General features: G+C 38.7%; 1 protein-coding gene across 4 annotated transcripts in view; it reads left to right on the plus strand.

Moving 5' to 3' along the window:
- Positions 1-16,916, plus strand: part of PTPRT (protein tyrosine phosphatase receptor type T) — a 488,778-nt gene that overhangs the window by 402,134 nt on the left and 69,728 nt on the right. For all 4 annotated transcript variants that reach the window (XM_075059108.1, XM_075059117.1, XM_075059124.1 and 1 more), the window contains 2 exons: positions 8,869-9,004; positions 16,504-16,533. In XM_075059108.1, coding sequence (XP_074915209.1) covers positions 8,869-9,004; positions 16,504-16,533 — 166 coding nt within the window. The remainder of the gene's footprint in view (positions 1-8,868; positions 9,005-16,503; positions 16,534-16,916) is intronic.

The raw sequence follows: 16,916 nt of genomic DNA on the forward strand, positions 1-16,916 counted from the left end.
AATCATGGGGGTCAGATTGCAAAAAAACAATGGAAAATGAGGAGGAAAAAAATTCCTACTTTTCACACACTGTTTTGCTGCATATGAAAACTGTTCATTTAGTAGGTCTTGCTCCCTCAAATTCATTTAAGAGGTCTCTGTTGTTTTCTGAAATATATTCTGGGTTTGTAGACAGATAATGTAATTTTTAAACAGATCTAATCCCACTTCAAATCTGTTTGTTATTGCATTTTGTCTTCTGATACACTGGAATGTTATTCCTTTGACAGGTTTATTCTGTTTTGTGCTATTTATTTCAGAAGATTTTATCACACTTTTTAAGTTGAATGCATGAAAACATTGGTTTGGAGTTTTTTTTCTTCTTTTCCCCTGAACAAATCTCTGCCTTCTAAAAGTTATTTTTTAGCACAAGTTTGTGTATCACCATAATTAATTGTTAACAACAGACACACATTCCTCTTACTGAAAAATATTCCCCACTGAGAAGATGACTCAAACTTCCTGGCATGTGGATGCCCACTTAACCCAGTGAGCATCTTTATTTTCACCAAATTTGGTATCAAGAGTTAATAAGAGGGATTTAAAATGTTGACTTTAGGGGCTTCCTTAACCCAGGGAGCTAAGGAACCAACTTTGAATTCATAAAGAACCTGGTCCAAAAGTGGATGAGGCCACAGTGAACTGAGTTTGATAGCCTCAGCCCAGTTTCTAGAGAACATTTTCTACTCTAAAGCTCTGCTGTGCTGACAGACCCTAATCTTGGGCTTCCCAATTAAATAAACAGTGGGAGGGGAGAGACTGGGAGAGGCACAGGGTTTAAGGTAAAATTTGGGATACATTAGCAACAGCAGACTGAAAATACCACCTCTGTAATTCAAAGCATCCACTGCTGGGATACACTGGTCACTTCAGAAAAGAAGGGTCTTTAGAAAAAGCAGAATAAAATCGATTATCGCTGTGTGAGCCGAGTCCTCCTGGAATCAAAGCACACATGGATTTACCTGGAGTGCTATGGAGGCTGCTGTCCCCTTACAACACCTGCCTGGTGTGAAAGGGTGCTGCTGGCCATGTGTCATGGCTGTGTCTGGTAGGTTGTGCAGTCACCTTTGCTTGCAGATGAACCAGTAGTCAGGCAAAGGAGGGGAATTAAAAAACAGAGGCAGTAGTTGGGCATTAAAGCCAGAAGTGAAGGTCAAATCAGAAAGGATTTGTTTTGGTTTATTTAGTTTTTACACAAGGAGCAATGCATGATGACTTACTTGTGAAATTCAGAGTTGTTTTTTTCCCCCCTCTCTTCTGCTTGAAGGTTTGCAGGTAGAATGTCCCTCAAGCCTTCTGCACAGGGGCTGAGAGATGGGGCAGTCACAGGTGGAGAAGCAGGAGGAGGGCTGTTACATTTTAGAGGACAGCAGTGTGGCATGTTCCTAACGTTCATACGCTTACACCAACTTATTTGGGCAGTCGGTATTTCTTCTCCATTTCCTGATATCTGGAGATGCTTTCTAAGGTGTGTCAGCCACTGGTCAGGTACTGTGGATCACTTTAAAAGTTTTTCATAAACAGATTATCATTGTCAGTGTCCTTAAATAGCACTTCCAAAGGCATGACAAACCCAAGGCTATTACAAATACATTATGCCTCTGTTTCCTTAAATAGATTTTTTTCAATGAGCCTATATTCAGAAACAGGGTTATTATTAATGCATTAGCTTCTCAGTTTCTTCCAGGCACTGGACATTTAAAAAGCTATATGGTAGCATTAGGATATGTGACAATGTCACAAGAGAGGTAGGTGTGAAAGAGACTGTTTCGTAATAACCACTGTAGAGGAAAAGAAAAGTCTTCATTCAAGACATGCCTGAAAGTGCTGCTTCAACTTGGCAAAGTACAGAAAGTTTCCCAGTATTTTATGCAGCACACATAGAGCGTGTATACACAGACTTCCTAATGCATTGGCCATATGACTTGCTTTTTACTGTAAAATGGTGAGTATCCTCCTTTGCATGCTGCTGAGTCAGCTCGAGGGTGAAGTCTTATCAGGCACGGTTTTTGTAGGTCACCATGGTACTTAAAGTGCCTCTGGCCAGCCAGGCTCGAAAGGTGGCCTGATTTCAGTATTAATTTTATACTGACCCCTGGACTTTGCTCACTGTTTTTTTAATTTCTGCAGCTGGTGTCGCTGTGATTTTGAATGATAACCATGATAAGAGCAGAGTAACTGCTTAGAGGGGACTGGCTGGTGCAAAGATTAATTAGTTTTTGTTTGTAGGTTGTGATGTGTCTATTATACATCCATAGCATTGTTGTGCACTCTAAAGTTTTTGCCTGTATTAGTCAAAATATTGATCTCCCTGTGTCTGTTTAAGACCATAGAAAAATTATCACATCTGTAAATTTGTACTTGTGATAATGGGAATTTTACTTGTTTTCCATTTTTATAATTTCAAGCTAGTTTCTAAGTAGCTCTGCAAAAGTGGAGACTTAAAATGGAAATGTGCTATCACCCTCTGAACCATCGCATCACTTTTAGGCATCATAACAGCTGCTCTTTATCTGAGCTCTTCCTTCAAGTAAATGTAATAACCTGTCTCATTCTTGGGGGTCATATATCTGCCTTTAGCACAAATTAAGTGCTTCTGTTCTGAAGAGAGAGGAAGAAAAACAGGAGGAGAAAAGAAAAGCCTTTGTGATGGATTTGCCTGGAATCTCCAGAATCAATTATTCTCTTACTGCTATTTTTTAATTCTCATTCAGTTTAGTAATGCTAATCTTGATTCCTCACTGTGTGTTTACCCTCATCCTCCTACAGATTCAACCTGTATACCTCATAATCCCTCATATAAATTCTGGTCGGTCTTTCTCTTTAGGACTGCTTTCTTTTGCTGCTCTCTCCGCTTAGAGTATGGTTGAAAGCTTTTGGCGCTCATCATTCTTTCCATTCCTTTTGAGCTTTTTTAAAGAAATGAGAATGTCTCATTGTAGTGTTAAGCCTGTGCTGTTTGCAGTCTTCAATAACTGGAGGTGGAAAATTGGTATGGTGACGTTATGTGTAGTGATACTGTTGATGGTATTCAATTTTTTTAAATGGATTACAACAAAGAAATAGCCAAAGTGGAATCTGTCTTTCAGATTTGATGAGCTGTTTCACTTTGTTGGCTTATGATACGCAGAAGCACCGGCATCATGCATAGCTTTTTTTAGTCCCAGTGCTCTGGTATACACTGCTGAAGGTTGCAAACTAGTCTGTGTTGCACAGCCCATGAACATGGCCGGCTCATGCAGAGGGCTGTTGCTGGGCAGTGCTGGCTAACAGGTATTCTGGATCAAGATGTAAAACAGTGCCCTTCCACCTTTATCTTAACGTTATCATTCTTAGAGGTACCTGTCTGCCCTTGTGTTTGTGTATCGGAGACTATGTTTCAGAGGTATAGATATAATCAGGATCTGAAAACATAAGGGAAAACATTTCTACATGCAGAGATGTTTTAATCATTTGTAGGCCACTCGCATAGAAAGCATCATAAAAAAAAAAAAAAAAAGAAAAGGAAATCATGTTTACAAGTGATTTGAGAATAACTGTCTTTTGAAAATAAGCCTCTAGGTCTATTAGGAAATTTTACATTCAGCATGCTGCCTGGCCATTATGTGCTACAAAGAAATTACTCTGATTGAGCAGCTCATTTTAACTCATAATGACTTTGAACCCATTATTCTTCTTTAATTTTTCTGAGTTAAATAATATTTTGAAGTAATTTTTCTGATTGTTTTTTGCTTCAAGAGTGACTTTCTCTCTGAAGAAGTTGTATTCTCGGGTGTTACAAATTTGAAACCAAACCTAGTCTTTGCCAGCCTGACTTGGCCCCTTTCTGGGTCTTTCCTGTCATCTGGCCGTGGCTGAATCTCCCATTACTTGTGTTGCTTCTCTCATTTTGTCCCTCCCTCATTTACACTTGCACTGCCTTTTTCTTGCCCCCGGGTATTTGACCCAGCTCTCCTTAGAGCCATTTTGTTTGCTTTCTCTTCTCTGCCTGTTGTGGTATCAGATGCTTCTCTCTCCTATGCAGTGACACAGCTACTGATGATTGTGGTACCACTTCCATTGCAGGACTTTGCTCTTTATGCCTCGCTGTTGGAAATCTTACATAAATACCTGTCTTTTCCTCCTGTCTACGGCACTTTTGAATTCTTTTTCCTGTCAGTTACATTTTTTTAATGCAATATTGTAATTGCTGCTTTAAATAAAGAACATTTCAAATTACAGTTTGTGAAATAGGTTTTATAGAAAAAGCATGTATTATCAGTCCTGCTTAGCTACATGCACTCAATAATCATTCTTCCCTGGATGTTCTTCAGTGTGTTGCCTCCACAGAGAAGGTCACTTCATATCTGGTGGCTTATTGTTTTCAAATAATATATCTGTGCACAAATTGCTGGGTGAAAGATTGCCATGGTATCTTTCACTTAGCTGCCGTTGCTGTTTCTCGCTTCGTCCCTCCTGTCTCCAACTGTGAGAGGTTGCATGGTCTGATGGAATTGTCACAGGGTGTCGGTCCAGAAATGTTAGTCCTCAGCTGTGCTGTTGGGTACCTGTGATGCCAAAGGCATATCCTTAATCTTTCCAGATCTGTAAAGTAAATAACATAATCTATTACTTACCTTGCATGATCATTAAGAGGATTTAAAGTACATATGAATATTGCTCTAAGAGTGTATAGCACTACATATGAATGCTTGCTGGTAAGTGGATTATTTTTCACTTTCTTAGCACTTTGAGAATGTTCTCCTCTTTAGTTATGACTGGCAAAAACTTGAGTTTAGGCTGTTGGAATCACTTGCAAACCATCTTCCAGCTCAAAGTAGCTAAACAGAAACACTTTCAGCTGAAGAAGTGTTCTGGAAGATTTAACTCTGGAGTACAAATGGCAGCCCTCTATACCGAAATTAATTTTTAATTTCAAAATTCTTGTCCTTAAGTTATCAGCCCCTGCAGGGCCAGCTTTAACCATAATCTGAAGCAAGGGGGAATTTAAAAGGTTTAAAGCCACAAGGAGCTGGCACAATAAGAAACCACTCTTCCAGTAGCTGCACCTTACTGAACCACTCTGGGATTTAGGTATCTATGAAGCCACAGCAGGATAGCTGGATTAGACCTTAATCAAAACCTTAATTAAAACCTCAGTGCTTGATGATCCATAAACCTGAGTTCTTGTGGGCTGATGAGGTGGACGACTCTAGGGAAGAACCCATTTGCCCCTGCTCTGCTCTCATTGCACCTCTGCAGTGTCACCAGAACAGTATCTCCCATGAAATGTGCTGCTTGTAATGTGTTCTGTCTTGTTGTAAGATGCTGGATCTGTAGGAATTTTGAAAGGGGTTGAAGGAACAAAGTAAATTAGGTTGGTAGGAAAGGACTAAAATCTTGAAATAGCTATGAATGTAAAACGGAGCGCTGGGTGAATGCTGATGCCTGTGCAAGTCAAATCCATGCCACTGGTCAAGCTTCTGGGACAGTGCATTTTGTACAGCACATAAATGTGTATCTCTGAAAGTAGCAGCCTGGTCTAGTAGATAATACACAGATAGGGAGTCAAGGGACCTAAAGTCTTTGCTTCTCTGGCACTGTCTTCTATCATTTGCCTTCCTTATTAAGAAAGTAAGCTTAGGGCATAAAATTGTCCTACTTCATGTTAGTACAGTGTAATGGGGTCTTGGCCTTAGCAGGGTCTCTGTGTGCCACTGAAATACACACAGCAATAACAGTGGTGACCTGTTCTGTGTCCTATTATTCCAGTATCCAGCTTCAGTTATGAGGAACAATTTACTCCAGGAAATGGGGTAGAAGTAACCACTAGAAAATATGGCTATAGTTTATTTTCTTTCCCTTTTAATGTCAGCAGTATATAAACATTGTTTTTCAGAAAGAAAAAGGTGGCCTCTCAAGTACTGTAGTGTAGAACTTTCCAAGTGTAATTAAAGATGGTCTGAACTGGTTGGACTTGATGATCTTAAAGGTCTTTTCCAACCTAAATGATTCCATGATTCTATGATTCTAAGACATTTGTATGAAATGGCCATCTGAGCAGTTTTTATGGGCTTCTGTGCTTAGAGGATTTCAGATCTGCCTGCATGCCAGTAAAGGAGAGGAGCAAAACTGAATTCTAAAGAAGTATTACTGTCAGGAGCAGCAGGAGTCATCTTCTGCAAGTACAGTAACAGCTCACAGACCTCCCTCTGCCAGAACAGAAATGTTCTCCTTACCTACAGCTGGTGGTGGTGCAGGTGGGAGTACAAGCAACCATAGTAGATTTAGGCATCTACAAGGAAAATATGCCAGAACGGCATAAAAACAAAGGGCTTTTGTGGTAATGTTTCATTGCAAAACTTTAAGAATCCAAGACCCAGGAATTTACCAATACTGTCATATCAATTCCTAGGCACTACTAGCTGAGACAACTTACAAATGGTTGGACTAGTAGCCTAAAGGAATTGTTGGCCTTTGCCAAGATAGATAGAAAGAGTTACATAGAAGATTCGAGTGAATCGGTCATCACAGTGTGTAGGTGTCAGGATGGATAATAAGCCTTTATTCTCTTTCTAGAACTGCAGTAGTCTACAATGGGATGAGAAATATCAAATAAAAATACACTGACCACACATTGCCTGTAGTAACAAGTAACAGCCTGGCAAAATCAAACCAATTTAGTGGATTAGAGGATGGAGTTGACAGCACATTCTTATTTTTTTTAAACGTGGCTCACAGTTCGTGAGGATATTCAGATGGTACAAAAATGAGAGGGGTCTGACTGTGCTGGTTTTGGTAGAAAACCATTCTCCAACACCTATTATTTAGGGTCATAGGAGTAACTGCAACTCAAGGGAAGGATAATTTGTAGTACTTCTGAGTTTCACTTCAAACAAATAGATTTTTAGCCATTTTCAGGGAAAAATTGTACCTTTATCATTTACTTTGTTGTGTGACAGTGTTGGGATCGCCTGTATGATGGTATATAGCTCACATCTTGGACAGATTTGCTCTAAGATTGTAAGAGATGTTGTCAAATAAAGATGGTAATATGCAACTGATATGTTATTTTATTTTCACACTTGGAAGTCCCAGTAATGCATTTCAGACATGTGAGCACAAGTTACCAGTGAACTCTTAACTGAATGGGAAAATTGGTGGATGCAGCAGAGCAGTAGAATTGTTGTGGACAAAAAGCTGAAAATTACATGTGTGTTTCAAACAGCCAGCAGGTTTGCTTGGTAAATATTGTGTTTTGCTGTGGCAAACTAGATTAACAGCTTAGCTGTAGGAAAAGTGAAATCATACTTTTATCACTGCATGTGGTGAGTTTTCTTGTTTTGTATTTATTGTGTCATTGTTCTATACGTACTCTTCAAGATATGATGAGAGAAGAGTATAACACTTTACTGCAGATCAGATCCTCATCCCTGGAAGTCCATCAGCTAGGCCCTATTCAGAACATATCAGACAGCCCCATATTCAGTTACATGATTTGATCATGGTAACCATTGGGACTCATCCTTGCAGACAGAGATCTTTTAAAGCATATGCAGTTTACCATGTGGCAAATGGGCAAAAAAGAATAACCCAGTGAGGCTTACCAACATATGGACTCATTTGAATATTATCTCCCCAAGCAACTGACTTCATGAACAGAAGCAATTCAGCTTTTCCCGAAGGTCAGCAACATAGAGTTGTTAAAAGAGCAAAACATTATGCTCTTCTGATGACAGCACTCTTTCTTCACCTTTGATTCCCTTTTTCTACTGTGTTTAAGCTGTAGAGGAAGACTTGGCTGACTCCAACAGCAAAGGTGAAGCCCAAGATAAGATTGTGATCTCATGTAACATGAATTCATTTAACTTCATCAAATGCAATGGTGATATTTTTAGGAGTACTTAAGTATATCAGGACTATAATAAAGATAGGCTTATTTAGTCTTTAGAGTAGCCACGACTCAGATCTTGTGGGGCTTTCTAAATCAAGCTCAGTGGTTTAAGCTATATCTGGAAAAATTCTGTGCGGCAAGTAGTGAAGTCAGCAGAGCTAAGGCAGATAATAAGCACCATACAAGTAGTCCCAGCAAGAGGGGAGAGGGCAGTATTCTGCAAGGTCCTCAGTTATTGCAGGGGCAAAAGACCCTTAAAGTCAGATCATAACAAGGAAGTAAAAGAAGAAATTCTGTGCAAATAAAGTTCCTAAATATGTTTTATTTTTAGATGTGTAGGCTTTACTCTTAAAACCCCAAAAATTTCAAACAGAAATTATATTGTCTTGCCTGGGCTGCTGAAGAACTCATGCATGGAATACATTAGATGATGGGGGCGGGGGGGCTCCGTGTGTTGGATTAATGCCTGTTATGTGCATAATTGTAACCATATGTTTACAAAAGCCAGTATAGTGAGAAATACAAATCTGTTCTGATTTTAGAAGAAAAAAGTTTCTGCAAGTAGTGTTATGGGATATGTTACTGCAAACTTTTACGTTATTATTTCGATGAGTAAGGATTGCACCTCCACTTAAGCTATTTGAGATGAAAATTGTAACTGCTATTAATTCTCCTGCTTCTGGATATATGCTGAGTGCTTCAGAAGAGTAAGTTACAGTATAATATGGTAAAATATTAGAGTCAGTTGCACTGGGTTTTTACATCCTATTACTTTTCTGAGTTAGCTGTTATTAGCCCTTATTAAAGGTAGATTTGGTTAGATGGACAATTGTCTGTTGCAAGTTGATTGCAAGTATGTTGTTAGGCTTTCAAATGAATATTTAAAGTGGATGACTGCACGATTTTTCTACAAATTCTCTTTTTATCTCCTCCTTCCTCTCCCTCCATCTTTTAAGGAGCTTCCACCCAGAATTCCAATGCAGTGGAACCAGAAAAACAAGTTGACAGTACGGTGAAAATGGCGGGAGTTATAGCTGGTCTTCTGATGTTTGTTATTATCCTCTTGGGAGCAATGCTTACCATCAAGAGAAGGTAAGTTTCTGCTTTGCTTCCATCTTGGACGTTCTGGCTAGAGTGTTGTTACTTCAAAGAGAATTGGTAGAGATAACACATTCTGTTTGTGTTACAGAGGGCAGCAGTTAGTACCTATTTATGTAATGCTACCACTAAGAAGTTTTAGTCCCAGAAGAGATGCCTGCTGTGGCAGATACTATATGAGCAACAAAAGAATGCTTGTGACTGCAAAGAGTTAATGATAATTAATTGATAATGAGAAGGGATAGCTCATGAAAAAGCATGGAGAAGTACAAAACGATAATGAGGCAATGGAAGTGGGCATGTAAGCCTGTGCAGGTAGCCTAATAGAAGACAAGAATTCTCTCTTAACAATCAAGAAAAATAATGTCTTAAAATAATGTGATCAAGGATCTTGTTTCCAAGTCAGTCTTGATGAGACATATTTTCACACAGCAATTTCTTTGCAACCAGTGTTCAGTTGGAATATTACAACTTGCTGAGGGTTAGAATCTTTCCAAGAGTTAGCTTTGGTTTACAGGGGAATGAAACTTGGAAAAATCATGTATGGTAATGAAATTTGTTCAAACAGTTAATTTTGTGTGATTTTCTTTGGACCATTTGCACTTATACTTTGAAGTAGACTATTGTAGTTGCTGCTGTTTGAAGAGCTCCACATTTACAGTGTAATATACTGATTCAGAAAACCACTTAGGCAAGAGATTTTCTTGAGAAAAGGATGTATTATGTATATATTTTTACCAGTCATGTTTCTGAAGTGAGCCCTACTTTTCAACAGTAATTTGATTCTAAATGAAACAGGAGCTAGGTAGCCTGGCAGCCCCTTGTCTATGGTACAGGTGGCATTACATGTGAGAGCCTTGATGATTTTACTTGGGCTGTTGCAGGGAGTGCAGCTTTTCAAAGCAAAGTTCTGTTCCTTTGAGATCTCTTATCTCTATGACAGTCAGGCGTTTTCTGAAAATAAGAGCAGCAGTTAAATCTAGATATGATCTCCCCTATCTTGATTCAGAGCACATATGCAGATGGAATAACTGTGCTACAGATGCTGGAGTGCAGGGCTGCTATTCAGAAGGACTTTGAGAGGCTGGAGAAATGAGCTGATGGGATCCTCGTGAAGTTTAGCAAAAGTGAAGTCCTGCATCTGGGGTGGAGTAACCCCATGCAACAATACAGGCGGGTTTGCAGAAAAGGCCCTGGAGGTCTTTGTGGACAAATTGAACACAAGTCAGCAATCTGCCTTTGCAGCAAAGAAGGTCAGCTGCATCGTGGGCAGTGTTAGCAAGAGTGTAGCCAGAAGGTTGAAGCAAGTGATTATTCCCTTCTGTTTGCCATTGGTGAGATTGCTCTGGGCATAGTGTCCGCTTTGGGGATCCTCAGTACAAGAAAGGCACTGATATGTTAGAGCAAGTCCAGAGGAGGGTCACCAAGATGGTTCGGAGGTGGAGAATCTCCATCCTTGGAGAAATTAAAAACTTGACTTGGACAAGGCCCTGAGGGACTTGCTGCAAGTGAAACGGGTTTAAGCAGGAGGTTGGACTAGCTGTCCTTTGAGTAGCCTTTGCAAACGATGTAATTCTACAAAACTGATTGCATGTGTACTGACTCCTGTGAAATCCTGTTGAACTAACTGAAGGTGTGGGCAATCTAGATTTTTAATCCAATTTTTGTTGTGTGTAAGCATTTCAGATTTTATGGGCAAATGTATATGTGTTTTGTGGTGACATCTACTGCACTTTTGTTCAATGTTAAGCCCAAACAGTATAGATGTCACTGATTCCAGTCCCCTGGGAGCTTTTCACTTCATAAGCAGGAAAAAAAATAATCATATGCGTCCAATGAAAAACAGAAAAAGGGTTTCAGGAAAAATTGAGCTGGGTTTCTGGTTTGGTTAATGTCTAGCCCTCATCCATTTCTGTTACCTTTCTAAAAGCTCTTCAAGAAAAACTTTTATTGTCAGCTTGAAAAATAAAACTTATAAGGGAAAGCTATCAGAGCAATGCCACATCTGAACATACTGGTGTATTTCACAAGCTATTTAAAGTTCATAGCATTTCTGTCTTATAATGTATTATTATTATTATTATTATTATTAATCATGTATATTGCTAGGCAAAAAAGAAACAATGATTTTTCATGATGACCACAAATTCTTTATTTGAGGACAGTTTTTCTGTGGTGTAGCCTGCCAACAGTTAAGTCAGAGAGGTAAGGATATTCTTATGAGGCAATATACTTTAAATATTAAGGAGGTAGTATTTGTAATCTCTGTATTTTCTCAAATATGGAATTAAAAGTACAAGATGGGAGGAACTTGGATGATTAGGCAGTTTGTCAGTGGATGTACACTTACAAATGCTTCAGTGGCAATGAAGGAAGACAGTAAAACACATGATGGTTGTTCCTGTGTGAGAGATGTCTTCAAGATGGTTGTTCCTGTGTGAGAGATGTCTTCAATAGATTCTGATCAAAAAGGAAATCCAAAAGTCAAATCTTTGTTGCAGTAAAGTAGGTTCATTTTCAGGATTTTCACAAACAGTGCCGACCCCCTATCTGCATGCCGTAGGTCAGAATTTCCATAAATCTCCATAATTAGTGTTTTCATTTTATTTTCAGTCAGTTATATGTGTGGTAGAATATCTCACTACTTTGTTCACCAAAGGCCATTTTTTCCTATTTTCAGATTCCACATCAAACTCATTTTCCCAAACAGTCTACCACGTCTTTCGAAATGTAAATGTGGGACTTTTGCACTGTGATTGCAGCCAATCTATTTTTTGTATAAATTTGGGAACAGTTAGGAAATTTCTCAGGGGTAGAATTATGGGCAAGTACGTTTTTTTTCTCCATCACTGTGGAAGAATTCTTCATTGTTCTCATTCTGATGAATGCATTGATATGGAGATATCTTGATACATATCAATGATTCAATATCTTTGCTTAATCTTCTGTCTTCCACTGGAAACTGGAAAACCAGCAAAAAGCCAAGTTATCAATATGTAGGAATCTTTCAAAAAAAAAAAGTAGAAAATTACAGTTTATTTAATTATCAGATTTTTTGCTTTTGTTTGTTTTTAAATGGACTCTACATATTTTCTGCATAATATAACAAACTTTTATTAGAGATCAGGAGGAAACTTAGTGACTGTATTATTATTTAGTTAACAGGTATATAAAATCAATGGATTTTAGCTTAATTTTCTTTTTCTGATGTATTTTTAACTCAGGTAAGTAAATGATGGGGAGATCTATCATGACCCAGCTTTTTCCAATATTTGATTCTTCTGATGTTTCCACTGTCATGACCGCTGCAATATAAGTTGATATCTCATAGACAGAGAAACACAGACAAACCCAGAATCAAAAATACTTGTAATGTAGAGCAAGTTCTAGAGACTGGAGACTGAGGACCTTTTTGCTTGATATAAAATTTCCCAAGCTAGTGCTGAGCTGAGCTGGCCCCCTAACACAGTGCACATGTTCCTCTGTGGAACTAACCTGGTTCCAAAAGCAGCGATGTTTAGTGAATTTGGGTGTGATGTCCCATGGACAGAACTTTGGTGTACTTGGTTTTGCCATAGGCTCTGTTAACCTGGGCATCTTTTTTCCAAAGTTAAAATTAGAAAGGATGTGAGTGGGAGTACTAGAAATACAAGGTCTCCCCTCTTTCTTTCTAGAGCTGGAAAGCTACATTTTCCTCTGTGTCATTCCTCTCTTAGTGCAAACAGCCAAAATCACCACAGTCTGTATCTCTCTGCCTGTTTGATGTCATTTGCAAGGTTACCCACTGGAATACACACTATTACAAGAAATAAACTGGCTCATCGACTTTAAATTCTTTTCCCATTTAGAAGCTATAACAGTGCAGAAAGAGGTTTTGGAGGCTTGCTCTCTCTAGGTCTGTGTAGCGCACCTCCAACACCACTGAGAAACCTGCTGATTGCATCGGTTCAGGGTCTCCCTTGAATGGGCACCACCAGTCACGTCCAATTGAGGCTTGGAGCTGCATATGCACAAGTGTTCCCTGAAGATGAACTTAAGCCCGTCAGGCTCATTTCATTTGTAAACTAATGCGGAGTGGGACCAGCTTTTATAAAAGGAAAGGCTGCTTTGGACCACAGATTGATTTGAACTTCTGGAGGAGCACAGCTGAAAGCTCACACTTGTGTGAGAAAACAGTTTAACAGCAAAGTTCTCTTTCTATTTTACAAACAGAAATGTTAGGAGCCTAAGCTCTTGCATTCAGTTTTTGCATTAACCTTACTTTAGAAAGAGTTCCCCTTTTCAGTTCACTAAGACTAATGCCTCAGTGTCCAAGACAGCATCATCTTGCAAGGCAACATTGCAGAAAAATAACTTAATTAGACAAACTTGAGGCATTTTCTTCAAATGGAGCTGGAAAATATCACAGTGACATTTGTTCATGGTCCAGGGCATCGTAGTTTATTGGTAATAGGCACAGTCATGGATTTCCTGAATGAAGCATTTTGTTAACCAGTGCAAAGAACAAAGGAAGGAGAGAGATTAGATGAGACGGAAACACTAAGAGAAAGCAGACACTGGTTTGAGATTAGGATTAGGCAGATCATCAGAAGATGCTTTTTGTTTCTGTGAGATGCACCAAATCAGCATACTTTTCCGAACCTTTCATATGCAAGGCATGAGCAAGTGTTGCCCAGTTGCTCATAGTTTCAATAGACCATATTGCAAAAACTCTAGCGGCTTGTAAATTTCTGGGGGCTGCCAATGTTTCATGGGGTTTAGTCAGATATGTGAAGCTAAATTAAGCCATGCAGAATGTTTATGCAGTGGAAAATTTGGGTTTGACTTTACATTTGTTATCTAAAAGTTTTAGTTGAACCCTAGGGTTGCCTGAAGTCTGCTAAAGTTTCTGTATGTGTATATCTATGTAAAAAATGTGTGTGTGTATATACATTTCTGTTTTAAGTATGACTCTCTTACATGTGAAGATCCTAGAGCTGCAAACATGTAACTCATGTAGCTAGTGGGTTCCCAAAACGAAGGAAACAAATTTTGTTAATGGTTTTCATTTTAGATAATACCTCATTTTTATTGTGTCAAAACATTGATAATTCTCTAAGGAGCTTGTTTGTTTGTCCTTAATATTAGTTAAATACTTTTGTGTAATAGAGATTACAGGACTGGTTAGTCAAAACAAGCTGAAACAAGAAAAACAAGGTATTTGTAAACTTCTTTTCTGGAGAAAATACCCTGTGACTTTGCCCCCCCAAAGGATTAGATTTTGGTCAGTTCTGATTTCATTTGGACAGTTTTAACTCCGATGTAATCGTGACTTGCATTTCCCTGGAGTGAAGAATGTGACACACTTCAGGCTTGTGCATTTGAGCGGACAAAGCCTCTACTGACCCCTTTAAGTATACGACTGAATAAATAGGATCAGACAGCCTGTCATGGGTGCACTGTAAATAAGTTCTTTAAACTGCTGTTGGTAGCAAAAAAGGAGATTTGGGGCTATGTAGGGTCTAGGATTAGTTCTTTCTATGAAAATTCAGCTCCTTATTCTGGATTAGAACTTAGGTTGTTACCTTAAACTAATTAAATAAACCCCAAAAGCCTCTTGAGCAGAACATACCCAAGCTATAGGATAGAACTAAGAAAGGGATATTTGCAGATTCAGTGACCCATGTCCCTTCTGTGTCCATATTTAAGGTGGATGACAGGCAGGGTTTTCAGGTTGTGTGATGCATTCTAGGATCAGGTCATGGTTTTAGTGATCTGCAACCCTGACAAATGTTGACAGTTAGTTTTGAAATATTCCTTAGGAATTCCTTATTTTAGGTTGCATATTTTTGGAATATTTGAGCTAAAATGGCCTGTCCAATTCCAAAATGTAATCTTCCTTTTACTTGTCTTCCTTTATTTTCTATCCTTATGGAATAAATCTTTCTGAGCTTTCCTCTGCAGCCTTGAAGGATATGCAGCTTTTTAATGAGAACTAAGACTCTTGTGTGATCACGTATGTCTGCTGGTCAAGACACGAGAAAAACAGAAAGTACAGCAAGATGTTCAACGGAATAATTACAGTTGATAGTGCTGTGTGAAACCTGGCACTGGTCTATCAGAGGGGTTGGTTTAATGGAATAATTCTGGGGATGCAGGGGGTTCAGCTGTGTGGGCTCTCATTTTCCACATCCTGCTGATTTTTCCCTTTGTTTAGAGGTTCAGAGGAACTTAGAATTTCACAGTGAAGCTCAGTGGCAATCACTGCTCCTTAACTGATGCATTGCTATTGCATGTAGAATTCCTGGGTTCCAGGAGATAGTACCATTATGTTAAAAATACATTCAGGTGTACTTTGGAATTGGTGCCATTCAAATAACTTGGCATATATCGGGAATCTGACCAGAATTTCAGGTTTATAGCAAGGGCCACCACCAGGCAAAACATGTCATCAGAGTAATCCACTTGAACATCTGTAAGTCGCTGTCCTTTACCCAGTGTGTGCATAGCAAAGAGGAAAATTGTGCGCAGAGAGTAACTGTGCTGAATCTGGTTTCCATGTGTGCTTATGAAAGTTGTGTTCAGAGGAACCATAAAAGTGAACACTCGAACCCTGCATTTATACTTCTAAATGCTTCCTAGTATTTGTAGTGTCTTCAAGGATGGGATTTTAAAGTTCTGCAATAGGTTGAAGTTTGCGTTTCATTGTTTTTCCCTGTCTTGACTATAGCTGCTGTTTTTGAGGCTCGCTTGTGCCTTGCTGTAAATCTGTAATAACATGTGCTAGATCTGTTGTGAAACAGCCTTTTCAAAGAAGCCTTTTCCCAGTTGTTAAAGGGAAGACATCACCTCTTAAGTTATAACTGATTGCCAAGGCTCTTTTTGTGGCACTGCTCAAAAACATATCAAAATGTTCTGAAGTGTATTGTTGAAAAACTGTAATAGAAAATGCTTAATCACAGTGATGCAGAAAGCTAATGCATACCCCCAGTGATGATCTATAAATATGTAGTGATGCTTGAATTGTTAATGAACTATTTGCATTTTAGAGTTTGATGAAGCTTGATTTATCATTACACAATTTGCTCATTGTCTTAAGTATTCCAAAATTGTGGTGTTCTTGCATTGTCAATTTGCTATTTATTGTTATTTATATTAATAGCTCTTACATATTTCTTTCAATTCCAAAAATCTCAAAGCACTTCACAGGCAAAGGTAAGTCTCATTACCCATGTTACTGACATGGCAGAGGTGAGGAGATTTATTCATGGTGACAAATGTCAGTAGCAGGAGTGGAAACACAACCTGTGTTTCCTGTCTCCAGTTCAGTATCCATTGCTCACTGATGTATAGCTCCTGAAAAAATTGTAGGAGAATAGTAGCTCAGTACAAGAGGCAGCACAAATACTTTGTATATTGAAAAAAATCCTAGAGTGCATATAAATCTAATTATGTGGTTTTCTTTTTTTCTCCTTTTGGATATTTTGTTCATCTGCCTGGCCGTCAATATTTAGAAGAAATGCATATTCCTACTCCTATTACTTGTAAGTACTTGGCTGGGGATGACGTTTCTTGAGTGTGCTCACCCTGTGGTAATTTTGTGCTTTGTTGTATTCTTTTCTTTTACCAGCTGGTTTTTTGGGGGTTGGTTTTTTTTTACTGTTCCATTTCTCCTTGTCTTTCCAGCAGCTTGTGTTTTATTTTCTCACTTTCACACTGTTATGTTTTCCCTGTTTTACCATTGCACCTATAACTGTGCCTGCAAACACATAAATGTCCACAGATATGTCAGTTACGGTTTGTAGTTCTTCAAATGCTAATGGACAAATACAGAGTGTCCCAACTGCACCTTTTCTAATTGTCCATCATATTTAGCCAGACTGCAGGAAAATTTACACCTGAAAGTTATTGTTAGGAATTTCTCAGC

Source organism: Buteo buteo, chromosome 2 (assembly GCF_964188355.1).
Source record: "Buteo buteo chromosome 2, bButBut1.hap1.1, whole genome shotgun sequence".
Lineage (NCBI taxonomy): Eukaryota > Metazoa > Chordata > Aves > Accipitriformes > Accipitridae > Buteo > Buteo buteo.